This window comes from Idiotropiscis lumnitzeri, chromosome 4 (assembly GCF_059441095.1).
Source record: "Idiotropiscis lumnitzeri isolate Australia: NSW breed Sydney's pygmy pipehorse chromosome 4, RoL_Ilum_1.0, whole genome shotgun sequence".
Classification (NCBI taxonomy): Eukaryota; Metazoa; Chordata; class Actinopteri; order Syngnathiformes; family Syngnathidae; genus Idiotropiscis; species Idiotropiscis lumnitzeri.
The window spans coordinates 30,142,155-30,168,227 of NC_142394.1; the positions used below are offsets into that span (position 1 = coordinate 30,142,155).

Here is a 26,073-nt window from a genome sequence, read left to right on the forward strand (position 1 = left end):
CACACTTAACACGCCTTGTTGTTCACCTTAAGGTGTTCACGCTGAAAAACAACAATACGACTAAAAAATAAAGGTGCTTTTTCACTCGAGACATTTCTTTCCCATGTGATGATTTCAAGCAAAGTTGCAGGGGGGGGGGGTTCGCCGACTCTGGCTGGGGTAGCGAGAATCACTTTTTAATGGGCTGCAGATGCCTCGTGTTGGCTTTCAGCGTTTGTGCCTGATTCCAACCCAAAACAAGCAGTGTGAACCCTCATCATTTATCACGACATGGAAAGTAGGGGCATCCAACCAGTCGGGGAAAACATAAATTAAAAGAAATCACTTAAAAAAAAAACCCACTCAAATTCATTTAGACACATAAACATCTGAAATAATTTTACAATGTGGTGTGCTTTATTTGTTAGGATCTCTAAAAGATGGGTGTCTTTGACCTTTACAGTGCAATTTAATTGTTTAACGTCACGCGCCGCGTTGATTTAATTTTGTCTGCGCAATGCTGCCACCTATTGGTCGTTTGTGAGCATTGCAAGGTACAGACCAGTTCTTTGGTCTCACGAGATCGTCGCAGTCATGAGGAGACAAACAGGAAGTGGACCATGGCATCCGTGTTCGGCGGCGTAGAAGGGTGAGATTTAAAACGAAAACATGTCCAACTACACTTTTAGCACTTGAAAAATGTTCTTCTTGTCAATAGTAAGCGCGTAGTTTTGTTTCTGTGATTAATATCCTGATCACTAAAGACGTGGGTAAGTTTCCTCTGTTGTCACTGCTTTGTCATCGTCTTTGGCACGATCTGCAGTATTGAGTTAGGTTTCGAATGATAAGAAACGAAAGTGAGTAACTCCTGACCATTTGTAGTGGAGGAACCCATTCCAAGTCGGTGCTGGTGACAGAAGATGGAAGAATCCTCGCAGAGACTGAGGGGCCCTCCACCAACCACTGGGTGAGCTCAAAACATCCTTATTCGTTTTGGATGCATTACAATTGATTGATTAACGTAACGTGTGTTTGTGCAGTTGGTGGGGATGGACAAATGTATCGAAAGAATCAACGATATGGTCCAGAGAGCCAAGGTGGAGGCAGGACTTGATCCAAACATGCCACTGCGCTTGCTGGTCGGTCAAATGATCTTTTTCCACAAAACAGAGTGTGATTTATTTATTTTAAAAAAGTGTGTTTGTGCTTGCAGGGCATGTCTCTGAGTGGCGGCGAGCAGAAGGATGCCATCGACAAACTGATTGCTGTCATGAAAGGCCGTTTTCCTAATCTTAGCCAACATTATTTCATCACGACTGATGCGATCGGTGCCATGGCCACTGCGAGTGATCGCGGTAAGAAAACACAACGAAACTTTATACGCATTTATCAAAACAGGCTTGATACGTTACGCTTTTTGGGGTGTGGCTTTATCGCTGTCAGCTTTACTGCTTGATTAGATCAGCTGCATTCAAGGTTACAACTGGAGTGTGAAGGTTTGACTTTTCTCACCAGGTGGCGTTGTCTTGATCTCAGGGACTGGCTCCAATTGCAAATTAGTTAATCCAGACGGGTCCCAGATTGGCTGTGGAGGCTGGGGTCACATGATGGGCGATGAAGGGTCTGGTAAGAAGTTCAGCCTCTGAATGTTTCCTGAGAGGCTTTTTTTCTGGATTTGCATGAACGTCTGCTTTTAGAATTGAGTCTTTTCATTAGGCTTTCCTTTTGCGTGGTTTGTCAAAAACAGATCCTGCTTTAAGAAACTTACCATGGATAGTGTTCACTATGTGTTTGAGCAGTCTCATGACGGCGACGCTTTTCAAACTGGTGCTGAGCTGACAGCAAATGTTTCGTAAGATAGCATTGTCAATGGGTCAAAGCTCGCTTACAAAAACAAAAAACTAAAGCCTAAACTATTAAATGCTGATGGCCCCACATCTATTCGAATGATAAGTGAAAACTAAATAGAAAAAATGAAGCGTACGGTGACTTTTGAGACACTTTTTATCCGGGCTGCACAATATATCGAAAAAATATTTATATTGTGGTACAATATTCATTTTGCAAAGACATGCAATCATTTTCTTTTAGAATGATATGCTTTTATCAGCATTTGACCAGTCAAATGCATTAACATTATCTTGGGTAATTACAATTAAATAAGAATACATTGAGCTCACTTATTTTGCTGCATTTAAAAAAAAAAAATTTCTTTCATGATGTAATAAGATGTTATTTCTTTAGGTGCATGTTAAATATTGCAATAATATTGATCTCACTATATTCAACACCCACATCGCATATAGCATGTTTTCCCAATATCCTGCAGCTCTTCTTTTTATTTATGTACTGTGCAGTAAGCATTGGAGGTGATCGGTCTCTTAATTCTCTGAACCTGTTATCCTCAGCGTTCTGGATTGCTCATTTAGCTGTCAAGACCGTGTTTGACGCCAGAGACAATCTGGCCACGCCTCCTCATGATGTCACCCACGTGAGAAAAGCCATGGAGGAGTATTTTGTGGTGAGATCTGATCCAGATCAGCCAAACGTTGTTGGTTTCTAAAATACAAAAGCGGGTTACTAATCATGAGGAATTCTTCGTAGGTGTCTGACCTAATGGGAATGCTGCCGCACCTGTACAGAAACTTCCAGAAGTCACACTTTGCCGGTTTCTGTCAGAAGCTGGCTGAAGGTAAGCAATGAGTCACGAGAAAATTGTGAGGAGGCCATCGTAAGATCTGATTTAAGTCACAAAAATGGAAATATATTTAATGAAATGACAAATATTTGGTTGTTTTCCAAAGGTGCAGTGGCTGGGGATGCTCTGTGTCAGTATGTGTTCTCTCAAGCGGGTCGGGTCCTTGCCAATCACGTGCGAGCCGTCCTACCTGCAGCACAGGAGGTGACGAACACACACGTTGCGTTGCATCATCAACGATTTCCTTCATTAGCGCCTCCCTCTCTCAGCCTTTACTCAACGGTGACCTGGGCCTGCCCATCCTGTGCGTGGGCTCCGTGTGGAAGAGCTGGGAACTTCTGAAACAGAGTTAGTATCCAACATCTTTCAACGTTGCCCTTTGGCCTCCTCATCAAGAGTAGCTTCGTGCCTTTTCCAGGCTTCATTGAGGTCCTGGATGAGGTGGCGTCATCTGATGAGTTCCGGGCCCGTTTCCACGGCTACAGCCTCCTGTTGTTGAAACAGTCGTCAGCGCTGGGAGGCGCAAGTCTCGGCGCTCGGAGTTTGGGCGCACTTTTAAAGATGGACTACGCAGCCAATGTCAGCGTCTTCTACCGGCACTCCTGCGATAGAAAGCAGCGAGCACGCGATGTCGTCCACGTTGACAGTAAGAACACGTTTTGATCTATTAAGTTGATACGATATTGCGAGCTCAAAGAATCCAGACGGGCGACTCGTTTAAGAAAATTCCACTCATGATTCCTCTAAATGTGGCCAATGATTGTGCAACGGTGCTCATCTGCAGGCCACTCAGCTGTGTTGTGCGCATGCATGATGCTAAACACAAAAGCTAATCCATCGCTTTACTGTTTTTGACGTCTGTATACTTGAAGCTTTATTTTTTATTAGTAAATTCCAATGCAACAGACTCCATTCTTGGTTCTTGTCATGTTGAAGAAAACACCAAACGCATTTGCCTTTAATAACTTTATTCATTATTTTTATTGAAATTAATACTCTGTGTCTTTGGACCTCTTTACTTTTACGGCTTCTGTCAACTAACTTGAAACAAAATCACCCAAAAATGATTTTTACGTTGCACAACCCACCTGGCAAACATTCCTATTAGCTTCACCGGGGTGTCACGCCACATGAGGAAGTTCTGCTTTGAGCCGACGTCCAAATGAACTCAACTTGACATTTAAAGTGAAATGTTTCTACCCCTTAATAACAGTCATGTTAATTACACAGGGGAAAAAAACTGAGAAATGAACCTGATTGGACATTTTTACCTAGGCAACGTTTTCCTATGACTCGTGACGAATCGGGTTCATGAGTAGAACTTCCTCATACAAAATGACAAGCGATCATACAAGAGGCCATGCAGTCCACCACTTAACGGCGTTTAAACCAGGCGGATGATGACAGTGACAATATGCCCCTACACATCTCCTCCCCACGTTACAGGACTGAGCGGACACCCCGGGTTACTGTACCCAGTAGACACAAAACACCTCCCGTCCTCGAAACAGCATGAGAAGGACAAAACGCAAACTGGAGGAGAGGCTATTTCATAACCTGATGCGAGTATGGACACGTATGTTGCAATGCTGAACAAATACGCAAGGTCTGCGTTCCACCCCAAATACGAGTATTTGCTTTGGATCGGCGTTATTGCGTACATGTGCGGCATCCCGCTAATTTGCAGGCTCTGTGACATCACAAGGGTCTCGTGACATCACAGGCGTGAACGGATCGGTCTATGATAGCCGGACAGAGGAGCGAGACGCCCGCTGCGTTCCCCCAAAAGTACAAGTACAAGTCACCTCACTGATATGGAAACCTTCAACCTCGTTTTCAGCTTTGATCCCCCAATTTGATGAAACACAAAATGTACATGAGGTCAATTTTCAAGTTTGTTACACTTTGGGGTGGGGGGGGTTCAAGTTGTCGAGTCTGGCATCGCTCCGTGGTAGCTGCCTCATTTCCCGGGGGACGTCGGTGGGCGTCTGCGTGCTCTGTGAAGCCTTGACGTGTATTCAGAAGTGCAGCGATGCACTGGCGCCCGCGATTGGGCTGGACATGTTAACACTCCGCTCCAAAATGTCACTCGGTTTACAAGAAACAAACAGGAAATAAAAAGAAATGGGGAGAGAAAAAAAAAAATGAAGAAATTATCCCCCCACCCCCCAACTGGGCCTAACCACACAGTGGTACTTCAAGTGTGTGTAAGAATCAGTGTGCTCACTCATGGCCGCCAGAGTCTCTGAGAGTATGTGAAGACGTGTGTGTGTGTGTGTGTGTGTGTGTGTGTGTGTGTGCACGTGTGTGAAGGCTCCATGGGGGTGAGGGGGACTCCTAGTATTTCTTCCCAGGGACAAACTCCTTCGCTTCGGGGTTCAAAATGCTCTTCCTCTGCACAAAAGAAGGGAGGAACATTAACAATTGCAGACTGTCGGATGTTGTCCGCGTTGCTGCTTCTTCTTCTGCTCACCGCCACTTCCTCCAGATTGTTGTGGTGTTCGCTGACAGACAGGCCGTTGAGCTGCTGCTGCAGTTGCTCCACCCCCTGATTGTTGAGATCACGCGATGGGATGAACCAGTGTTGGTCCTCTTCCTCCAGCATCTCCTGAAAGCAGCGGTCCAGGAAGTCCTGCTCCAGCAGCTCCTCTTCCACCTGTACGGAGGACATCACGGTGGTTTTGCAGCTCGTTAAAAATCAAGTGAGAGCCGAGAAGCAAGTGTATGTCTGGCTTGTCACTTGGAGTGACCCCAGTCACTTGCTCTTTAGACTCAAAGCACATTTTTATTCAGCAACTCAAGAAGATAGCCCATTTAACACCATTGTTGTTATTTCGAGCTCTTTTGCAGGAAAGCCGCATCACTAATCGCAATGCGACATCAGTAAAAAAAATTCAACTAAATAAGGTCGTACAAAAATAATTAAAATGATTATGGGGACTACTTGTAACGGCCAACTGCCAAAAATGGGCAGAAGTCCTTGATATACGCACATATGTATGTGTGTATATGCAGGACGACGTGGGCATTAAATTAGTTTTAAGTTGCATTAAATTAGATTTGCAGAAACTGTCAGTGGTACTTTTTTTTCCCCATACAAATACACTTCGTACAAACCTGTCTGTTATACTCCTCCTCATTCTCCATCCACATGTATTCCGCAAAGGGGTTGGCATCGTTGGTGTCGCCCGCATGCCCGTTAGCCACCGGTTCTTTGCCCTCCTTCCCTGGCGCGCCTCCTCCCGGTGTCTTGGCCACCTCCGGACCGCTCATCTCAGCCGGCTCTGCATGGGAGGATGGATGACAGTCAAGGTTGTAAAAATGAAGCGTGAAATATCATTATAGCCATTTTTTTTTTAACATGACAATATGCTCCACCCTACAGAGTTGCCAGATAAGAAGAAACATGTGAACGGTGTGCGACTTCAAGGTACATCTAGCTGCTGTTGTACAAAAACTGTTTTGCATATTGTGAAACAAATGTATATTTTTTTAATTTTGGATCTCATAAGATTTTATAATTGTTTATCTATCCATGGCAGCGACATATGGTGGCGGGTAAAACATTTTAATGCTCCTCTTCTAGGCTACAGAAGGTTTATTTTAAGTATATGAGACATTTTCAATGTAAAACATTCCCTGGCTCAACAAAGGTTTGGAAAGACTACATTCGGAGGTGTACCAGAACCACTGGTAGGAGTCAGACTGCTTGCCGCAATGATGCACATTGCGTACCAAAATAAAATGCTGAACACAATTAAAAATAAGGCCACAGTGGTGTCTTGTGAGGCGTTCAAGTGATAAATAACCGACGTCTTCGCCGCGTATAGCATCCACGGCTTCATAACAGGTTATGTAACGCGGACGTCGTCGTGGCTTCGAGCCTGTTAGCATCTGCACACAGCTAACGGGCTAAAGCAGGTGCTCGCACGGGCCTACCTGCAAAGTTGGCAAAGGGATTGCACCGTCGTCTTAGCCGGAGGGTGCTAAGAGGCTAACTGCAAATAGACGCAGAGCGGCGCTGTCAACGAGCAGGCCGAAAGACGGCCGCCATCCCACCAACAACAAAAGGCTGGCTCCAAACTATTGCGCGCGGCTGCTCAAACACACACGGCACAATCAACACAACGTCACTGCACCTCCAAACAAGTCGAGGCCAAAGTTGATCGCTGTGCGCGGCAAACAAAAGACGAGAGATCCGCTACGTGTTAGCGCGATGCTAACAGCATGGCAGCATCACCGAGACAGGTCAACAAAAACAAGGTAGCGCTACGGGATTGCAGTCGCTTTTCGCGGACAAAGGCAAAAAGCATTGCGCCTCGACATTTTGCTGGCCTCGGGTTACCTGGCATCGTGCTCTCCGAGTGCGATTTTAAGTGTGACGTGACACAAACGTCGGTTCTGTCGCTGAGCGTTGCGGGTTGCTTCCGTCGGGATTTCAGTGCAGCGAAGCAATGGTGCGCGAGTTAGCTAAATCTTGTTAGCCGCCTTGCTAGCGCGAGCAAACTGGGGTGGTCACGTGATCTGTATTGAGTTGACGTGCTTCGTGAAAATGGATATTCGCACTTTTTTTATTACTGTCATTGTGGTCGTTTTGACTAGTGGCCATTTTTAGTCTGTTTTGTTTACCCAAACTGGGTTAAGTCCTGCCACAAAGCAAAATATCGAGTTATTTTTTATGAATACGGAATCAAGAAAGGGCATTGAATGCAAGCATGCGAACAAACAACATGCCGTCTTCGCTGTCTTTGTGCTGCATTCAAGTTCTATTTTAAAGTCGTAATTCTCGTGTTTTCCCCTGGGGGAACGGAACAAGAACGTCGCGTTTAAAATAAGTCCAGGTTATGTTTTTTTGCACGTATATAAAAAACGGTTTAAATTAAAATAAACAATAAACATACATTTACAAACTTAGAGCCGAACCGCGCTCACGCGTGAGTGACGTAACACCAATAAGCTCCAGTGATGCCTAGAGTTGTCACAAGACTTTCATGGCTGTGATGGTGCGATAATTGATGTCTTTATTTAGACCGGGTTTATAATGTCCGTGATGTCGATTGTCGATAAGAGTGATCGTTTTCTTAAAACGGATTGGATTGCCCGTTTGTTCACTTTACGGCTCGTTTGTGACGCCATACTAGCCAAAATTCCGAGGTATCGGGAACGTGGCATTACACCAAAAACAAATGCCTGCGTGGCTTCGTAAAACCGCTAGCATCACCAAATAGCCCGTAAATAACATTTCTTTTGACTTGTGAATGATCAGTACTGCAGACGTAACAAACGACCAGCCATATCAGGACATTTATGCGCAGGGGAAGCTGCCACATGTTGACTTGTTGGGAATTGTCCTAAAAAGTCTTTCTATGCAATCAGAGGAGGGAAGTAGTTCTTCTATACCACGAAGAGCCAGATTCGCTCTTTACTATTGTCTTCTTGTGGCGAACTTCTCACAGCAGACACAACGGACTCACCGAACAACTTGAGGCGTAAACAGGGCACGAATCCGCTGGAACAAACGATCGTCTTCGCGGCCGAATGTCACGCCGTGTTAACTTCCAAGTTTTTTTTTTTTTTTAAACACGTGTCTTCTATGACAGTTTGTTGGCCTTTAAGCAAGATACAGTCACCGCAGCCTTCTGCCTTGTGCCGTGTCTCGTTTGTCCTGCTGAATGTTCCGCCTATTGGTCAAAGGGACGTCAATCAGCTCATTGACGCAATACTATTGGTCATTAACCCCACTTGCCCCGCCCCTGCCCATTCACATAAGTAAACAAAATTACACTATGTTCTTGCTGTGCTATTTTTAATCAATGTGGCTTGTTAATATTTGACAAAGTGAATGTTTACATAGCAGCTATTGCCCCACTTAACGCCACTCATTAATTTCATTTTAATTTATGTAGTTAACGTTGTTATGGTTTATTTTCCCATCTGCTAAAAATAGAAAATAGTTGCAAGTTCATTTTGACAAGTGAAGTCGTGGTTTGCGCGGTTGCTTTGCAGTCACACGGTCATGGGTTTGAATCCCAGTGGTGCTCAGCTCAGGAAACATCTGCATTTCATCTTCTATGTAGATGCAGTGCCTAAACTATACAGTAGGGGGCGACCGTGATTCAGAGTGAGATTGTTTAATGAGTGGGCCTGTCACGTACTTTCACATCACTTTCACATCTCCCGTGACCCACCTGATGCTAGCACGGGCGTCAGAGTTACTGCTTGATTGTTGATGAACAAACCGTATTTTGGTAACATGACCTGTTTTATTTCTGACTTGAACTGCCCCACAACATAGAGTGTGAAAATTGGGTAATTTTGCCACTTGTAATTCCCTTTTCACTTCATCAACAGCACAGAGTGTTCATCATACCTTATTATTTTATCCTGCTGGCACAAATTAGTGACTGCATTTCCAACTTGAAAACGCAAATCTCTCTCCTTCCTCCGTTGTTATTTTCCATGCGGTTGGCTCCCACTCCCACTGTAGAGCCCCATTCTTATGTGTTCTATAACATATAGTTGTGTGTTGTCTGTCTTTATCTCGGAATGAGGGCTCCTCCTTTATTTTGTTTGTTAATTTTTCATTTTGTTCCACATACACGCATGAGGGAAAACCATGATTGAAAAATGTGTGATTCCTATTTAAATGTTGTCAAAAAAAAACACTCACTGGTAAAGGTTGAGTGACGGTTAGTTTCTGTGATCTTCTTGTCATCATTTTTTCATTGTTATACAGAAATGATTTATGACCTTGCAAAGTAACATTCGTCAAATTATTTCATTGAGAATAGTAACGTTAGTAACGTGTTAGTGGCTTCACTGTATCTGAATGGGTGTGCATGTGTGTGTATTAGGGGTGTGCCTCGGTTTGCTCAGGACTTCCAGGGTCCCAAAGATAATGTGGAATTCATGAGAGGATTGCTGGACATGGGTCCCTTCCTGTCACCTGACTCCATCACTTCCTATGTTTGGCTTCCCGGCCGATCTCCAAGGTGCAACACAGATATCCAGAGCTGTTTGGCATCTGTTTTATGTTTTTGTGTCTCGAAGCTGGCCGGCAGCTCGTGTTTCATCTGCTAAAACACGTCAAACACACGATTAAAAGACATTCACAAAGGCATAGTAGAGAACAGGCGACATAAACTCGAAAGAAAAGCAACGTGATGGCAGGGGTCCGTATCGGGGCCTCTTGGATTTGGGGCAGTGAGGGGATACATGCCAGGTAATGGCTTCCAGATTTTGAAATTGAATTACTCTGTTGTGTGTGTGCGTGCGTGTTCTGGCCAGCTAATGTATTTTGCAAACACAATTGGAGTCGAGAAATGAGAATGAAAACAACAGCGCGTTCATCCTCATTGAAGCATCAATGGAATGAGAAGCAAAAACGATGACAGGAAGAAGAAATTAAACGGAGGAAGGGCCGATAATGCAAAGAAGGCGAAACGATATGATGTGATATGCGATACATCCGCCCCTGCGCTCAACAAGAAAGCACCCTCAGTCTCCGTCCCTCTCTCACACACACACACACACACAAATGTAGGTAAATCCCCTCCCCTGCGCTGTCACAGTCCTCCCATTCCTGTTGCTCGAGCGTGCTTCACCACTCCAGTACAGAGCGGAGAGAAGCGAGTTTGAGGCTGCACTCAGTGAACGTCTCCACCCCCCTTCAGGGGAAAAAAAAGTGGCCCTTTTGTTACAGGAAGAAACTCTTCGACAGTTTTGGATTCGAAGAAAGGCACCCTCACTCGTGAGGGGCGCGAAAACTTGTGGTTGCAGCCCCCCCCGCCCCCCCACTCAAGAGGGTGAGTTTTGAAAATGACATTTGCGTTCATTTTGTTGCAGTCATCTTTCACCGAATGCATGTTTTTGAAAGACAAGTCGGTGCACTGTGAGTGATTGCAGATTTTCACTTCGTCAGAGTTTTGTTTGTAAACAATGGTGCAGTGAAAGTGTTGCATCGTTCACATGTCATGTAATCTTGCATACTTGAAGACATTTTCTCGCGAGCGGTTAATTACAGCTGAAAGTGCCCTTGTGCAAGGCGGGAATCGAACCTTTTGCGCCATACCACGGACGGTATGCCACAAGGTTCCGTTTTGGGGCTCTTGCTGTCTTCGGTATACTTGTTGACCCTCGGTTTCAGTCAAATCGATGTGTCGCTGTCCATTTTTAAAACCCGTTTGAAGACACATTTTTATTCTTTCGCTTTCGACTCAACATGAGGCTGTCACTGTTCTGCTGTTCTTCTGGTATCTATTGTAAATGTGTTTTAATTTGCGTTCTCATTACCTGCTAATTTAGATGACGGCATATGAAAAGCGCTTTGTTGTGAAATGCGCTCGAGAAATAAAATTGTCTTATATCATAGTCCAAAGTAATATGACATGACTTTGTCTTGTCTTCGTCCCAGGTGGTGGCACCTGCAAAGATGGCTGACGCGGAGCAGCCGGACGCCGGCAGCCTTCCACTGTCAGGTGAGATACATTTCTATGGCCATGTTGTTATGGCAACGGCGACACGCTTTATCTTTGAGGATGTGAACACACGCTGACCTCTGCGTGTGCTTCGCCCCTCTTTGATTATTCGCTTGGCATTCCCAAGACATTCCAGTCATTTCTTCTCATTTCGTCCCGCATCTCAAGCCAAGTGTGTTGACACGCTAAAGTGCTAATGAGAAGGGAGAAGAAGTGGTGCAATACATTTAGCAATGCGCGTCAGCCTTCTTTTTTTCCCCGGCGATAAGACTTTCCACTCACCGTTTCAGTGGACTTTCCCAAAGTGCAGCTTTTTCCGGGCATCCGACTCCGACACAGAATCTCCTCATCTGTTCTCGTCTTCATAGGTGACAGTTTATCAGTTCCCTCGTCATCAGCCAGTTGGAGAAATGAGTGCAGCATCGCACCGCTCACGCCGTCACCCTCACCGGTAAGGACACACGCAATAAATAACGCTTGACGTGTTTTTGATTGCTGCAAAATTGTAAACTTTGATCGCATTGCTTACATCGCATTCGTCATTTGTGAATTTCTGCTTTTGGTCCTTAGAGGGTGGAGGCCAGACCACGCATGGCTTGTCCATTCTCTGTTGTCGTGGCAATAGACTTTGGCACCACCTCGAGCGGTTACGCTTTCAGCTTCACTGAGGACTCAGAAGCCATACACATGATGAAGTAAGCCGCCTCCTCGCCATGAATCCATTCTATCCTAAATGACTTTTTTTTTTTTTTTTTACAATTTGTTGCGTGCAGGCGCTGGGAGGGCGGCGACCCTGGCGTGGCCAATCAGAAGAGCCCCACGTGTCTGCTGCTGACCCCCGACCTGCGCTTCCACAGTTTCGGGTTCGCGGCACGGGACTTTTACCACGACCTGGATCCGGACGAGGCCCGGCACTGGCTCTACTTTGATAAGTTCAAGATGAAGATCCACAGCACTTGTGTAAGCGCACTTTAGACAAACTGTCGGTGCGGAAGTGGCAAAAGTACGCGACAGATAAAAGTACCAATTCGGGTCTTTCACTTCAAGTTCTGGTAAGGCAGGACTGTAGTCAAGTCCAACTTTAAGTCAAGTCAGAGTCCAGAAGGTCCGAGTTCAAGTCTAAGTCCAGATGAGATCAAGAGGAAAGTTTAAGACAAAAATAAAAGTTTTGCAACCACAAAATTAGAGAAATTTCATGATGCTCAACACTCAATGATCTTTTTTTGCGGTGCCTCCGCCTGTTTGGAACAAAGTTCAACCTGGTATCGTATATAAAGATAAAGATAAAGATAAAGATGTCCTTTATTAGTCCCACAATGGGGAAATTTGAAGTGTTACAGCAGCAAAGATATAGAAAACACACGAAAAAGGCTCAATAGTGAGCCACGCTGCTGTAAACAGGCAGCCACTCGCGCGGCGCCGGAACCGGAAATATGTCCCCAATTGTAGTCATCTGCAGGTTGCCTCGTGTTTTTTTTTGTTTTTTGAAGACGACATGGCTCACGCCAGTTTTCCGTAGTGAGTAAAACCAAATTTTAGAACCTCACTGTTGGCAGTCAGGTTAACCAATCAGATGGCGATTTTGATCATCTGATTCTTTCAAATTTCTTTCAAAAGACGGCGATAATTTTCAGGTATGAAAACATAGTTGGAATCGGTCGGTCAATACAAATATTTTGCCAGTCAAATGACAAGAATTTCGTGTCGCTCACGTCCGGAGCTCTGCTGTGAAGTCAGAAGTGTTTTTAACAATTGTGCCAAATTTGATTTAAAAAAAAAAAAAAGTGTACAAAATGAAGCTTCAAAATGGCGGAGAAGCTCTCTGAAATGCACTGAAAGTACAAATCAAGTTTTCCTGTCAGGTATGTATCACACCTGTTCTGTTAACTCCAAGTCACGCACGCACATATTTCAAGTGTGTGCTTGTCGCAGGATCTCACGATGGAGACGGAGCTGGAGGCGGTCAACGGCCGGCGAGTGCCAGCCATGGAGGTTTTCGCTCACGCCCTGCGCTTCTTCAGGGAGCACGCCCTCAAGGTACCGCACGCGCTCATATGCGCAGGCAAAGGAAGCTGACCCCGTCTTTGTTTTAGGAGGTGAAGGAGCAGACGTCCTCCACGCTGGAGGGGGACGAGATCAGATGGGTGATCACCGTCCCTGCCGTGTGGCGACAACCGGCCAAACAGTTCATGAGGGAGGCCGCCTACCTGGTTAGTGGCGCGAACGGTACCGCCCCGCCTTTTTGGAGTGGACCTTACTAGCGCCGCCTACACCTGCGTTTACTCGGCACGCACGTGGATGCACGTTCTGAGCCTTTTTTTTTTGGGGCGTGCGCTCGCGTACTTCCTGGTGGTGATGATGTCATCAGCAGAACAATGAGCGAGACCGGCACACAAACACGGGAAGTTGTGAGCAGTCACCGCCCTGCGTTCAGCCACATACACAAACACACCTACTGTATGTACAGGACAGGCCACTCCAATTGCATCTGCTCCTCCTCAGTTCCCCCGCACCACCTTTCACCCTATTTTTGAACGCTCACACATGTTTATGTTGCACAGCTCTCTGTCTGTGCGTGCGTGTAGTTCACTCAGCATGCCCTCCTTCTTGTTGACCTCCGTTTCATTCCAACGCGATCTTACAATTTGCTCTGATTCTCGTCATCATCCGGTGCATTTGAGATCTCGCCCCCCAAAAGTTTTTATGAAGTAGATGTTAAAAATGCATATTGGTCAATCCTGCACACCCCTTTTTAGAGCAAATTTGTTTCTCAGTGGGTCCTTCCTGATTGGTGGCCCTCGTCTCCAGCTTAGCCAGCCAATCAGTGCGGGAGGGGGAGTGACCAGTTGGTTTCAGGTGTGCCACCAGCTGCATCCTTCCATCCATTATCTGGACCGCTTCTTCGGGCAGTAGGCGGGATTGTGATGAGGACGCCAAAGGCACTTTCAAGTCATTCTTCGTCCTTCCAGGCAGGTCTGGTGTCCCGGGACAGTCCCGAGCAGCTCCTCATCGCTCTCGAACCGGAGGCCGCCTCCATTTACTGCCGCAAGCTCCGCCTCCACCAGGTGATCGACCTGAGCCTGCAGCCCATGGCGAACGGCGTGGACGTGAACGGCTCGCGACCTTTCGATTCCAGCTTCAGACAAGGTAGAGCGACGAGTGCGCGTGCGCTCGAGTCGCTCTCGTTTTGAGCAAGACAAAGCAGATGTGAAAATAGGAACCGAACGCGTTATTCAGCATAAGAATATTTCACCCAAACTGCGGCCCCCCTTCACTGCACGGCTCCGCTTACAAGTCACTGCGACGCCATTCAAGCTCACACACACGCACGCGCAACGATATTGTAATTGGAACAAGATGCAGCCAAACGATGATCTCACCCCCTTCCCGCCATGTCATTTTGACTCTCATTTCTTTTCCTTCACTTGCCTCTATGATGTTGTCGTCGATTTTAATAATATGCCGCACTCACACACTCGGCCTCCTCGTCACAGGTTTGCGCTCTCGAGCGATTCTTCCACCAGTCGTCATTTGTACGCACGCGTGTGCACAAATGTTTTGATGTCAATTGTTTCCAGATTTGGATTGTCATCCACACTTTTGGGGGCTGTATGTCATTGTCCTTTTCTTTGTTTTGCATCACGCACACGCTCACACATGGAGGCCACACACGTGACGTGAAAGGACAAAAGTCGTATCGCATGTTGGTCTTTATTACTCCAACTCTGCAAACCTGAGGGGGTTCTGCGGGAACTTAAACAAACACGCCGCACTGTGAAACCTGACTGGACACACACACACACACACACACACACACACACACCCTCTCCCTTATTCAGTTTCCCCTCAGAAGACAGAGTGGATGTTTATTGTTGTAATTCCACATCGTCCTCGACTGTTAATCATCTCGACATCTCATTGCTTGTGCACGGATCTGCTCAGCATGGTGTGTGTGTGCGCGTGCGTGTGTGGACCGAATGGAGAGTGAAAAATGTGCAAATCGCCATCTTGTTAAATGAATGAATGCCAGCCCGAGTGGTGCCTCGTTGTCTTGGTGTGTCGCAGCCAGGGAGCAGTTGAGGCGATCCCGACACAGCAGGACCTTCATAGTGGAGAGCGGAACTGGCGAGCTGTGGTCCGAGCTGCAGACCGGTACCATTTACATCATCACCTTCTTTGGGTTTTATTGAACATTTTGAACTTTGGCCCTGCCGCTGGCTGGTCGTGAGACGGCATTTCCACATGATCGGCGCTCTCAGAGGAGCAAAATGGCAGCAGTTCAAATGAAAGGGATGTCAAATAGGAAAGTAAGTGAGTCACGACGCTGCGATGAAATGTCTTGAGCAGAACCACACACACCCTCCCCGTTGACCCTCACAGCCCCCCTTCCTGTCCACACACACACACACACTTATTTTTTTTCTGCTGCACTCAGCATACCTGAAGCAAAAGCAGTCTTATCGTGAGACAGATCATAAACACTGGTACGGAGAGACCGCAGTAATCTAAGATTCCTGACGGTTGTTTATGCTGGTCAAAAAAGGCAAAAAAAACCAAAGTGTTTTTTTTTTTCTTTTTTTTTGGGAGGTTACTTTTTTTATCAGATCAATACCAGCACGAGTATATAAACTCTGAACTCTTGGATACTCATCGATGCCGATACCAAGCAACCGATACCACTTTTACTTTTGACGCATAATATTTCTTTTTATAAAGCAATGACGGATCCATTTGAAGAAAGTGTTTTTGTTTATTTCTGACAAAAAGCAGCAAAATCATCGTTTCAACTGTTAAGCGTGTGAAAATAGGATTGGGCGATACAGCGGAAAATGTTATCACAATTGCAAATACGGATGAATATGACTTTTTTTTTTTTTTGCCGATTCAGAATATGATAACTATGAAATGTATTAAAGCTGGCAACCAGTCCAGGGTGAACACCGCCTACTGCACAAAGACTGCTGGGATAGGCAACCCTTGTGAGGAGGATGGATTATGTATTAAAGCTAAAAAAAAATGTATTAAATGCAACCATCCAGACGGTGAATACGGAAAAGACGCAAAAAAAAAAAAAGCGGAATGTTGCCTGTACTGCATCCAGCTGGAGAAAATAAACTTTATGGATGCACGGAATAATAATAATGTTCGATTTTTCTCAGTCCATGAAAACAAGGATAGCAAATTTGTAAAATAAGTAGATCCATGTAATTGCAAAATACAGAAAGTCATCGTAGCACCCAAATTGAGCTGGCAAATAAACGCATAATGTTGATCGTAGCACACAAATAATAATATCAACTTAAACCATCCATATACTTCTGGAAAGGTTACTTAGAAAAACGTTCCGTCAACCATGATTGCCGTTTAGTTCCTGATCGTAAAAATGGCCACCGGAGGGCATCTTTCGGTTCCGATAATTGGTATCGGTGCTTTCTCATCCCTCGTTTGTTTATTTCAAGTAGCATTCGAACTGATTGCGAACGTGTCCCGCAGGTGACAAGTACGTTGTCGCAGACTGCGGAGGAGGAACGCTGGATCTGACGGTCCACCAAATCGAGCAGCCGCAGGGGACGCTTAAAGAACTGTACAAGGCCTCAGGTGCAAATTGCAAAAACTTCCACGGGTCACTCCACAATCTCGATTTGTTCTTTCCACTTTCCAACTGGCAATGGGAAAAGTGACTCCATATTTTGTTGATGAGAAGCCCACACCAAAATAGAACCAATGATGGAAAGCACAAATAATAGCCAGATTGTCTTCTTCTCAGGCGGTCCGCACGGCGCCGTTGGCGTGGACCTGGCCTTCGAGTCCATGCTCAGCCAGATCTTCGGAGACGACTTCATCCGGAGCTTCAAAGCCAAGCGGCCGGCCGCCTGGGTGGACCTCACCATCGCGTTCGAGGCCAGGAAGCGGACGGCGGCGCCCGGAAGGGCCAACGCCCTCAACATCTCGCTGCCCTTCTCCTTCATCGACTTCTACAAAAGACACAGGGGGCAGAGCGTGGAGGCCGCTCTGAGGAGAAGCAAGTGAGTGCTCGACTTCGGAATCACCTTCCCAAAGTCGAGGGGGAGATTAGTAGAGGGGCGAATTTATTAGCTTAGTTTGTTCTCGCTTGACTGCAACTCTTGTGTGTTCTAGTATGAACATCGTCAAGTGGTCGTCGCAGGGCATGCTGCGGCTTAGCCAGGAAGCCATGAACGAACTCTTCCAGCCCACCATCGCCAATATTGTCCGACACATTGGTGAGAAAATGAACATGAATAATAATCGCACATTTTGGTGCCAAGAAAGTTCCAATGGTTTTAAAGTATTTTGATTTTGCAGAAACCCGATAACGACTTTTTTTTTCCTGCTGTCGTTTTTGAGAGGTCCATCCAAAATTCTTTCTTTTTTAATACAATAGCCTTCTATATTATGCAAATCATGTTTCACGCGAAAATCAAGTCAGAATTCAGAAAATGACACCATGGCAGTAAACAACAGATTTTTGTAATGCAAAAACAGGTGACGTCAACGCATACTCATTTTAGTAATTATGTCAACTGTCAAATCACATTAATTATTTACCAATTAATTGTCGAAAATATAAAAGGAACCAATGTCATTTTTGGCTTCAAATTTTGCCCAGATTTACTCAGAAATCAATCAAATAATTTCAGATCTCAACTTTTTATATTTTTAGGGGCCAGTGCTTACTGAGAAACTAAACGCGTCCCCATGTACAGTATAAATATCTGTATGTTTGTATTTACCGCGGGGGTGACACGGTGAACGACTGATTAGCGAGTCCGCCTCACAGTGCAGAAGTGCAAAGGTTTGAGTCCGGCTCGGGCCTTCCTGTGTGGAGTTTGCATGTTCTCCCTGTGCCTGTGTGAGTTTTCTCCGGGTGCTGCGGTTTCCTCCCACATTCCAAAAACATGCATGCTGGTTGATTGGACACTCTTAATTAACCATAGGTGAGTGTGTGTGGTCGGTCGTCTTTGCGTGCCCTGCGATTGTCTGGCAACCAGTTCAGGGTGCCGGAAAGCAGCTAGAATAGGCTCCAGCACTCCCACACTCTGGTGAGGAGAAGCGGAAAAGAAAATGGAAAGGATGGTTATGTGGACTGCCCCCCGGTGGCCAAAGCGCACACACCAGAAACAGCACATCAATTTGACATTCTTCGCAATTGTACTTATTGCATGATATGATTTCAACAATATATAGTACTTAAAATACATTCCAAAAATGTTCACTAAATGATTGAATCCCACATTCAAAAGCTGTTCTGTACTTTTTGTTGCACTGTTCTAGAGGAGCTGATGTCGAAGCCAGAGGTGCGCGGCGCGCGTTTCCTCTTCCTGGTGGGCGGATTTGCCGAGTCGCCCATGCTGCAGAAAGCCGTCCACAAAGCACTCGGACGCACTTGTCGCATCATCATCCCGCACAACGTCGGTTTGACCATCCTGAAGGGGGCGGTGCTGTTTGGACTGGACCCCACTGTGGTGAGCACACCAACACCGACACAGAAAAACAAAACACAATCAAACATTCGATCGCTAAACATTACAACGTCCGACCAACTCGTGGATTATTGAAAGTGCGGTCCAACTTTCTTCAATTTTATCATCTCATTTCAAGTCTGGTCCCTCACAGGTGCGAGTGCGTCGATGCCCGCTGACATACGGCGTGGGCGTCTTGAACCGCTTCGTGGAGGGGCGCCACCCCCGGGACAAGCTTCTCATCAAGGACGACCGGCAGTGGTGCACCGACATCCTGGACCGCTTTGTGTCCGTGGACCAATCGGTGGCTCTGGGCGAGGTGGTGCGCCGGAGCTACACGCCCGCACGCCCGTGCCAAAGGAAGATCGTCATCAACATCTACTGCAGCGCCACCGACGACGTCACGTACATTTCCGACCCGGGCGTCAGGAAGTGCGGAATGGTCACGTTGGAACTGCCGGAGCCGCTACTACCGCCCGCGACGGGAGCTGGAGCGGGAGGCCCGGGGAGGAGGGAGATCAGGGCCACCATGCAGTTTGGGGATACCGAAATTAAAGTGACGGCCGTGGACGTCATGTCCAAACGTGCCGTCAAGGCTTCCATTGATTTTCTGTCAAACTGAGGAGCAAGAAATCCAAATAGAATCCAATAATGAGCATTTGTTGTGCAACGGTGTCCCAAGAACTGAATTTAAACATTTGGTGTGAAAAAAAACTCAATTGGGGGAAATTCAATCTTCCTGAATTTGATCTTATTTTCTTACCTGGACTGAAAATATCCTTTTACCTCATTTGAATCCGCCGCACGACCTAGCGCAGTCCAACATGGCTGTCGTCCATCAATGATCTAAAATCTGGAAGAAGCTCCAAATGCGAGCACCTGCCCTCCAATGTAGCAGAACCACGTCTTAGTTCAATAAAGTGTCAGCCATTCATGAGGAAATGGATTTACTTTCCGGGTTTAATTAAGTGTTTTCAAGTTATTTGCCATAACAGCACCACATTTTGGATCGTGTCCCAATGTTGAAAGTATCGCACGCAAGACAGCGGTAAGTTGATTTCAGAGCTGCATTTATTGTTTCTAAGAATGGTCCAATAAATACACGCACACGGCGCAGAACCTTTCAGTGCTTTTCCTTCGATGTTTGTCACATAAATCAAAACCAGATGAGCGGTTACAGAACGCGAGATGAAGAAGCCGGCCCCGAGGATGACGACAGACCTGCGACAAGAAGGCGGTGCTTGGCAAGATGAATCGGAAACTCACAGGTGGGGGAAAAAAAATAAATGTCTTCAAATAAAGAACGTGAGCTGACACCCGTGTTTTTAAGTAACAACCGCTGTTTGCCGTGCGCGTGTGTCAGCGTCAAAGTAATTCAAATGCAGTAGTATGGCGTCCTTAATTGGCGTGAGGTCTTCCGCGACCTCTGCCCCTTCCGCCTCCCGGGGGTCCGTCGACGGAGCTGCGCGGGTTCTTGATGGTCTCGTCCACAGACAGGATGAGGCAGGCCGCCTCCGAGGCCGCGGTCAGCGCGTTGATGCGAACGATCGACGGCTCCCACACGCAGGCGGCGAAGTTATCGGCGATGTCCTCGTTGTTGATGTCCACGCCGTACCACATGCCGCCCTGCGCGGTGGTGGGAAGTAACTTGTCAGCTCGCTGCACTTTCCACTTTTGCCGATTTTTCCATTCCACTTAAACATGCTTTTGTTTCGTAAATACAGATGGCTTCCTACCTGAGCGTGTTTCGCACGCAGCTTGTTCAGGATGTTGGTGGCGTCGAAGCCGGCGTTGTCGCACAGCTGCCTGGGGATGATCTCCAAGGCCTTGGCGTAGGCGCCGATCAACAGCTGTTGCTTCCCCGGAATGGTTCTGGAATAATACCGCAAGTACTTGGACAGCTCCATCTCCACAGCGCCTCCGCCTGCAACCACGGAGTCGTTCTGCAAAAAGACAAATGGAAGGACACTCAGCCTCGGAGTGATTCTCTCACCGAGCAGGAATTGCTTTTCGTGTTCTCCGACCTTGATGGCTCTGCGCACAATCATGATGGCGTCATGCAGCGAGCGCTCCGTCTCCTCGGTGAACTGCTCGGCTCCGCCCCGCAGGATGATGGTGCACGTCTTGGCTTTGGGGCAACCCTTGAACAAGTTGTACCTACAACGGAGATCCAAATTGTCACCGACGGGCGGCCGCGACACAAACTAAGAGGACGAACAATCTGACCTTTCTCCTCCCACTTGAACCTCCTCGAAGAGCTCACACTGGCCCAGGACGTCGTCTGTCAGATTACTCACGGAAGTCTGGATGGAGCCCCCGCAGGCCTGGATGTCACATGACACAACGTGGTCTCCTTCAGATCATTCTTATGTACTGATTCCAACAATGACATAATCATTGTAAATTATTTGCCAACTATTATATTTGTTCCTGTATGACAGTGATTTATCGTGACAGGAAGAAAAATTCACTTGACGAAATGGCAGATTGATCAGTTTGTTGCCGTCCATACAACATAATAGTTTGTCTCCAACTCAATGAGCCCACATTCATATTGCGGAAATACTTTGCCCTGTAAAGATAAAACATTTTAGGAGTTCTGGGGTCCTACCATCATGGTCCTCTTCAAGTCTTCCTCCTGGACCCTGCCGGCACAGAACAAGTCTCTGTCCGCAAAGTACTGCGTGGCCACGTCACCGATGGGCAACTTGGACAGAACCACTTTGGCCCCCGACTGGTAGATCTTCTCCAACTTGTCGTAAAGGATGTTCCACTCCGCATCCACAATGGCCTGATAGTCCTGCAGATGCGAGGCAGACGAATAAGAAAAAGACCATCTGGCGTCCGGCGTGGTCTGCGTACCTCCACGGACTTCACCCGAACCTCCGCGTTGTCCTTCTCGGCTTTTAGCTCCAGCTCAATGTTGAGCAGCGCAATTTTGGGATTGGCGTAACATTTGGGCTGCATCTCGAAGCCGGCGTAGGAGAAGGTCTTCTTGAAGGCGACACCGGAAATCAACTGGGAATCCTGAGTGGGGAGAAAACAAGACACGTCTAGGCCCAAAGTCAAAGCGTTTGCGTTGCTGGGGGAAAACAAAGGAAACCCACCTCAAGACCACCTCCCTGGACCTTCTTGATGCCAATCATCTTAAGAGACAGAAGCTCGTCCAGTGACATGACGGCGTCCACCACCATCTTGGAGAAGAAATCCTTCTGACCGGCAATCAGCTTGGAGTTGAGTGCCGTGGCTGCACACTTCTCCAACAACTGCCGCTGCTCTCTGAGGAGACCACGATATTGGTAAGAAAAAAAATGTTTGAGCAGGATTTCAAGGGCAGGCGAGTGCTCACTGTTTGTCGCCTTTCTTCACAGGAACGGCAATCTCCTTGATCTTGTTGACAGCCAGATTGGTTGCTGTACGGAATGCCCGGATGATGGTCTGAGGGTGGAGCCCCTCCTCCACGTACGGCTTCAGCTGCTTCAGGAACTCGGCGGCCAGCAGTGTGACCGAGGTGGTGCCGTCTCCGACCTGAGTTCAGGAACATTCACATTATACATAACACGATGCATGCGCGCACACACACTACTAAATAGTATGCAAATAGTTTGGTAAATAGAAGATTGCTACACTAGTGATATTTGTAAATCCATTATTTTGTCATAAAAATCAAATTTTTGTTTCTTGTTGACATAGAAAGGTATCTTATTCAACCATAAATGTAAAACTGTTAATTTTGGAATTTAGCGAGCCTTCCTGCTTGAGATATATATAAAGACCTCAGCATCCTGAGAGCGGGCAATGTCCACCAGGGTCTTGGCTGCAGGGTGGACCACATCCAGCAGCTTCAGGATGGTAGCCCCGTCGTTGGAAATCGTGGCCTTACCTGGAAAACGCAAAGCACCCTTTAACGCCGGCGCCATGGGGCTCGACCCTGAAGCCGTTCCCTTCGCCGTCCGTCTCACCTCGGTTGTCCACCATGAGTTTGTCCATCCCTCTGGGCCCCAGGGTTGTCCGCACAGCTTCAGATATAACCTAAGAGGATACGCACGGTTACTTCAGCTCAACGGACACACGCATGCCACAGTGGAGATATTTGCACACCTGGCAGGCATTGATATTGCTGATGAGCTGGGGGATTCCTTGAGACGTGTCTGTCCCCTCCTTCAGCACGATCACTGGTGTGGGCTGTGGAAAAGCAGAATGGGGACCACCATGAACCTGTGCACCATCCACTCTTTGTCTTTGATACATGACAACAGGCCCATACGATCATATTTTTGTGTGCTACTGGTATGTTGCTCGATTTAAAGTCACATTTTAATCAAAGAATCAATTCTTCTTTTTTGAAAGTTTGCTCAGAGCTAATGCTGCAACTTTAATCCATACAAAGGCTAACGGCTAACCCAAGAACTACATCGCAAACAAATCTCGCGGACTGGACAAAAGACTCAAGTATCACGACATTCTTAAAAACGGGGGCGGGGGGCACTGTTGTTTGCATTTCAACTGCGATCGTTTCATTTGTCGCGTTATTCTCATCACGGGAAACATCGCAGCAACGCCCATTGACAGTTGCTAGCCATCAAGTGCTAACGATCTTTTTATACGTTTTACGACGCCATCTGCTGAAATAATGTCTCCCCGCGAACAAGAACGCGAAGCTGTTGCATCTCGAGTTGTGTAAAGTGTAAAGCCAAGCCGCCAAACACGACGATGGACGCGGATTGAACGTCGATAAGCGGCGTGGAAGGTATCGGACTCACCATCATCTTTGCGGTTCTTTCGAGAAGCTTGCGACCGGCATCAAATCCCAAAATGCTTTGCGGTGGTGCGTTCAAATGCGTGCGGGGAAGTTTGTAAAGACGTAACCTGGGCAAAATCGATAACGGTGATAAAAGGTAAGAATAAAAATAAAAAATAAAATATAAGAATAAAGTACAGCATGTGGAACTCTTACTGTAACAACGTTTCGGCACGAAAAACGTATTTTTCATGGAACGTTGGTTTATTTCAAAACATTTACGTTTTGTCAAGGCATTATATAACATAGTCATAGAGCCATAACAGACACAAAAAAATATTAGTATGTGGTTTGATATGCTCCCAATCATCTTTATTTTATTTCATTATTATTATTTATCCCTTTTTGTTTGTTCTTGTTTTTTTTCCTTCTTGACAACACTTTTCTTTTCAGTTTTAGTCGGATTTTGGAATGGAAATGTTGTTCTTCAATAAAAAGAAAATTAGAAAATAAAAATAAAATAAAAGGATACATTTTTACAACAACTATGAATTCATTTGAAATATATTATAAAACTTAATAATTTATTAAATAAAATAAAAACGCACTACATAAGATCTCCAACTACCTTCACAGAGGTATGTAAAAATGTAATCTCTCTTCAAATAAGGTTATGGATTGCAAGAGCGTGCAGAATTTGCATTCTGTGATGCAACCAAAGCAGCACAAAGCCACTTGTCAATCGTTTGCATTTTTTGATGAATGTTGCTCTGCATTTGCATGCGTAGGCGCTGCGTTTTTGGAGAAGTCGTAAATGTTTCGATTCTACTGTATGACCAAAATTGCAGCTGCTGTGTACTACTTTTTTTAACGTGGCATTTTAGTGTTTCTGTATTAAATCTTAATTTGAAGTAGGTGAAGTCTATGTGAGTAGGCATCAGTGAAGCAACCACACATTCAAAGGACGTTTAAAAGCATTTTTGCACATTAGGAGTAAAATTTGCCCACACATGCAATGTTCTACCAACTTGACCTTAGCGTGAAATGAAAAAGCCCATCGATTGACGAAGACGGTCATATTTTGGTCTTTGTGTTCTTGTGGTGCCGAACGACGTTGTACAGGTAGACGAGCGGATCCAGATAACCGCAGCTGAGGGCCGCAGCTAAAGCCAAGGCCATATACTGACAGTTCAAGACCTGAGCGGGGACCCGATTCTGCATAGGAATGGTGACGATGATGGGGATGAAATTGATCGTGAGCGTAACCTGGACCAGCAGGATGGTGTTGAAGGCTTTCCTCTTTATGCCGCGCATCTCTCGATTTCCCACCGCATCGCTCTTCTTCTCCTTGTCCGCTTCCTGTCTGTCTCCTGGCGGACTTTTTCTCAAGGCTTTGAGTACGGCCACGCAGCAATAGGTGTCCACGACCATGATGGGAAGGAAGACTGAACACGCTGCCACGGTGGAGTGGTGAAAAAGAGCAGAGACGGCAAGACACAAGTCCAGGCAGAATAAAATGGCAAGAGCTGTCCTTTTGTACTGCAAGGCTTTCAACCTGCCGGCAAACAGACATCAAATGAAGTCACGCGATAATACCAAGCGCTGATTTCAATGTCTTTGCACATGAGCGAGGAAGTGGTTTTACCGTAGAAAGTCCAAGGGTCGGATCACAGCCAAGTACCTCTCCACGCACACCAGACACATGAGCAGCGGCTTCATCATGATGAATACAGAGGTCAAGAATGTCGTCACGACCAGCAGCCAAACATCCCGCCAAACGTAGTGATTGGCCAACATCACGGGCACCATCGCATAAAAGGACACTTTGATGAGGGCCAAGGAGAACGGGAGGATATCTGCACTTAGGATGCCGTCAACTTTGGACCTTCAACATAAAAAAAAAAAGTCATGGTACACCAGAATAGAATTTGCAGATTCTGAATTGTGGCCTGTTTTGCTGCCGCTTCCCCCTCCTCCATCCTCATCATCCACTAATGAGAGCATTTGACAACCTTCTCTTGAGAATGAGCCAGGCCAGCCAGATGTTTGACGGGAGGCTGAAGACAAACTCCACCACATAGGTGGCGTGGAGAACGACAAGACCTGCAGACGGTCCTCCGGATTCACCGTCGTAAGGATCGCAGTTGGACCAGAAATAGATTACGGAGGTCAAAATGCTGAAAGATGATCCATTCATTGTGGTGCGAATGCTGTCAAAAGCCTAGAAAAATGATTTGGAGATGATCTCGTTTGAACGATAACCTGCAAATCAGTGCAATCACAGAACAAAACGAGTGTAACAAAAAAGGCAAATCTCACCATGTGCTCTTTCTGGGGGAAGAAAGTTTTGCTTTGTGTGTTGGTATAGCTTCTTAAAACATGCGTGACTGACAAGAAAAAGATTTGCATGGCATTATGATATTAGGCAGGTGGTTGAACAGCTTGAACGCTACACGACACACCTCATGTCCTGAGCGTAATTCGTTTGTATGTTTGCCAGAGATGGAAAAGTACTCCCGATGTGCACTGAAGCAGAAGTAGGCTGCAGTTACTTGTTTCAAAAGAAACCATAAAAATAACCTTGTATAATAAGGAAGTACTTATACTTCCGTACTTCCCATCACTTGAGTTTGCAGGTATTAATTATTTAAAATACATTGCGCTTTAAACAAATACAATGTCATTGCGACAGAAATG

General features: G+C 46.2%; 5 protein-coding genes across 11 annotated transcripts; 2 read left to right on the top strand and 3 right to left on the bottom strand.

Annotated features, from left to right (window-relative positions):
• The first annotated feature begins 497 nt into the window (after window positions 1–497).
• On the top strand, window positions 498–3,584 carry nagk (N-acetylglucosamine kinase). 2 transcript variants are annotated; one of them, XM_088294290.1, is made up of 10 exons: window positions 498–628; window positions 862–946; window positions 1,020–1,118; window positions 1,193–1,334; window positions 1,495–1,605; window positions 2,388–2,500; window positions 2,584–2,671; window positions 2,784–2,881; window positions 2,947–3,025; window positions 3,096–3,584. In XM_088294290.1, exons 1-10 carry the CDS (start codon window positions 600–602, stop codon window positions 3,338–3,340), a joined length of 1,089 nt encoding a protein of 362 aa, XP_088150416.1. In that variant the 5' UTR covers window positions 498–599; the 3' UTR covers window positions 3,341–3,584. The 2 variants fall into 2 exon arrangements, with proteins under 2 accessions (XP_088150416.1, XP_088150415.1); XM_088294289.1 differs by having other exon boundaries at window positions 613–749.
• A 44-nt stretch (window positions 3,585–3,628) lies between these two features.
• paip2b (poly(A) binding protein interacting protein 2B) lies at window positions 3,629–8,342 on the bottom strand. 2 transcript variants are annotated; one of them, XM_088294292.1, is made up of 4 exons: window positions 8,152–8,342; window positions 5,795–5,961; window positions 5,151–5,333; window positions 3,629–5,071 (listed from the first exon to the last, which is right to left on the bottom strand). In XM_088294292.1, the coding sequence occupies exons 2-4, from the start codon at window positions 5,948–5,950 to the stop codon at window positions 5,015–5,017; spliced, it is 396 nt and encodes a 131-aa protein (XP_088150418.1). In that variant the 5' UTR covers window positions 5,951–5,961; window positions 8,152–8,342; the 3' UTR covers window positions 3,629–5,014. The 2 variants fall into 2 exon arrangements, with proteins under 2 accessions (XP_088150418.1, XP_088150417.1); XM_088294291.1 differs by lacking the exon at window positions 8,152–8,342 and adding an exon at window positions 7,023–7,190.
• hspa12b (heat shock protein family A (Hsp70) member 12B) lies at window positions 3,723–19,581 on the top strand. Of its 5 annotated transcripts, none has more exons than XM_088294281.1 (16): window positions 3,723–5,989; window positions 6,063–9,669; window positions 10,380–10,482; window positions 11,091–11,154; window positions 11,523–11,605; window positions 11,725–11,849; window positions 11,928–12,114; window positions 13,087–13,191; window positions 13,248–13,364; window positions 14,124–14,301; window positions 15,220–15,306; window positions 16,648–16,752; window positions 16,922–17,180; window positions 17,293–17,396; window positions 18,448–18,638; window positions 18,790–19,581. In XM_088294281.1, exons 4-16 carry the CDS (start codon window positions 11,109–11,111, stop codon window positions 19,255–19,257), a joined length of 2,055 nt encoding a protein of 684 aa, XP_088150407.1. In that variant the 5' UTR covers window positions 3,723–5,989; window positions 6,063–9,669; window positions 10,380–10,482; window positions 11,091–11,108; the 3' UTR covers window positions 19,258–19,581. The 5 variants fall into 5 exon arrangements, with proteins under 5 accessions (XP_088150407.1, XP_088150406.1, XP_088150408.1 ...); XM_088294280.1 differs by having other exon boundaries at window positions 6,063–6,107; window positions 9,532–10,482; XM_088294282.1 differs by having other exon boundaries at window positions 6,063–6,107.
• A 107-nt stretch (window positions 19,582–19,688) lies between these two features.
• cct7 (chaperonin containing TCP1, subunit 7 (eta)) lies at window positions 19,689–23,498 on the bottom strand. The gene is made up of 12 exons (XM_088294286.1): window positions 23,399–23,498; window positions 22,737–22,820; window positions 22,598–22,667; window positions 22,412–22,518; window positions 21,985–22,163; window positions 21,743–21,914; window positions 21,498–21,662; window positions 21,247–21,435; window positions 20,862–20,959; window positions 20,660–20,792; window positions 20,372–20,578; window positions 19,689–20,261 (listed from the first exon to the last, which is right to left on the bottom strand). The coding sequence occupies exons 1-12, from the start codon at window positions 23,402–23,404 to the stop codon at window positions 20,034–20,036; spliced, it is 1,638 nt and encodes a 545-aa protein (XP_088150412.1). The 5' UTR covers window positions 23,405–23,498; the 3' UTR covers window positions 19,689–20,033.
• A 246-nt stretch (window positions 23,499–23,744) lies between these two features.
• On the bottom strand, window positions 23,745–25,877 carry LOC148339145 (uncharacterized). Its single transcript, XM_088294288.1, has 4 exons — window positions 25,696–25,877; window positions 25,389–25,597; window positions 25,022–25,261; window positions 23,745–24,931 (listed from the first exon to the last, which is right to left on the bottom strand). The coding sequence occupies exons 1-4, from the start codon at window positions 25,783–25,785 to the stop codon at window positions 24,451–24,453; spliced, it is 1,020 nt and encodes a 339-aa protein (XP_088150414.1). The 5' UTR covers window positions 25,786–25,877; the 3' UTR covers window positions 23,745–24,450.
• Window positions 25,878–26,073: the final 196 nt, after the last annotated feature.

What these genes read in the sequence shown, in the direction of transcription:
- nagk (XM_088294290.1), top strand. Translation starts at nt 600, where the DNA reads ATGGCATCCGTGTTCGGCGGCGTAGAAGG. An exon ending in GATGGGCGATGAAGGGTCTG is followed by an intron (nt 1,606 to 2,387) that starts GTAAGAAGTTCA and finishes TGTTATCCTCAG; the next exon opens with CGTTCTGGATTGCTCATTTA. An exon ending in CTGGGAACTTCTGAAACAGA is followed by an intron (nt 3,026 to 3,095) that starts GTTAGTATCCAA and finishes TGCCTTTTCCAG; the next exon opens with GCTTCATTGAGGTCCTGGAT.
- paip2b (XM_088294291.1), bottom strand. An exon ending in AGGAGGAGTATAACAGACAG is followed by an intron (nt 5,334 to 5,794) that starts GTTTGTACGAAG and finishes TCCTCCGTACAG; the next exon opens with GTGGAAGAGGAGCTGCTGGA. An exon ending in ACAATCTGGAGGAAGTGGCG is followed by an intron (nt 5,072 to 5,150) that starts GTGAGCAGAAGA and finishes TCTTTTGTGCAG; the next exon opens with AGGAAGAGCATTTTGAACCC.
- hspa12b (XM_088294281.1), top strand. Translation starts at nt 11,109, where the DNA reads ATGGCTGACGCGGAGCAGCCGGACGCCGGCAGCCTTCCACTGTCAG. An exon ending in AGAACTGTACAAGGCCTCAG is followed by an intron (nt 16,753 to 16,921) that starts GTGCAAATTGCA and finishes TCTTCTTCTCAG; the next exon opens with GCGGTCCGCACGGCGCCGTT. An exon ending in GCCGCTCTGAGGAGAAGCAA is followed by an intron (nt 17,181 to 17,292) that starts GTGAGTGCTCGA and finishes TGTGTGTTCTAG; the next exon opens with TATGAACATCGTCAAGTGGT.
- cct7 (XM_088294286.1), bottom strand. An exon ending in ACTCATGGTGGACAACCGAG is followed by an intron (nt 22,519 to 22,597) that starts GTGAGACGGACG and finishes TGCGTTTTCCAG; the next exon opens with GTAAGGCCACGATTTCCAAC. An exon ending in TCCAGGGAGGTGGTCTTGAG is followed by an intron (nt 21,663 to 21,742) that starts GTGGGTTTCCTT and finishes CTCCCCACTCAG; the next exon opens with GATTCCCAGTTGATTTCCGG.
- LOC148339145 (XM_088294288.1), bottom strand. Translation starts at nt 25,785, where the DNA reads ATGCAAATCTTTTTCTTGTCAGTCACGCATGTTTTAAGAAGCTATACC. An exon ending in TCCCCCAGAAAGAGCACATG is followed by an intron (nt 25,598 to 25,695) that starts GTGAGATTTGCC and finishes TCATTTTTCTAG; the next exon opens with GCTTTTGACAGCATTCGCAC. An exon ending in CGACCCTTGGACTTTCTACG is followed by an intron (nt 24,932 to 25,021) that starts GTAAAACCACTT and finishes GTTTGCCGGCAG; the next exon opens with GTTGAAAGCCTTGCAGTACA.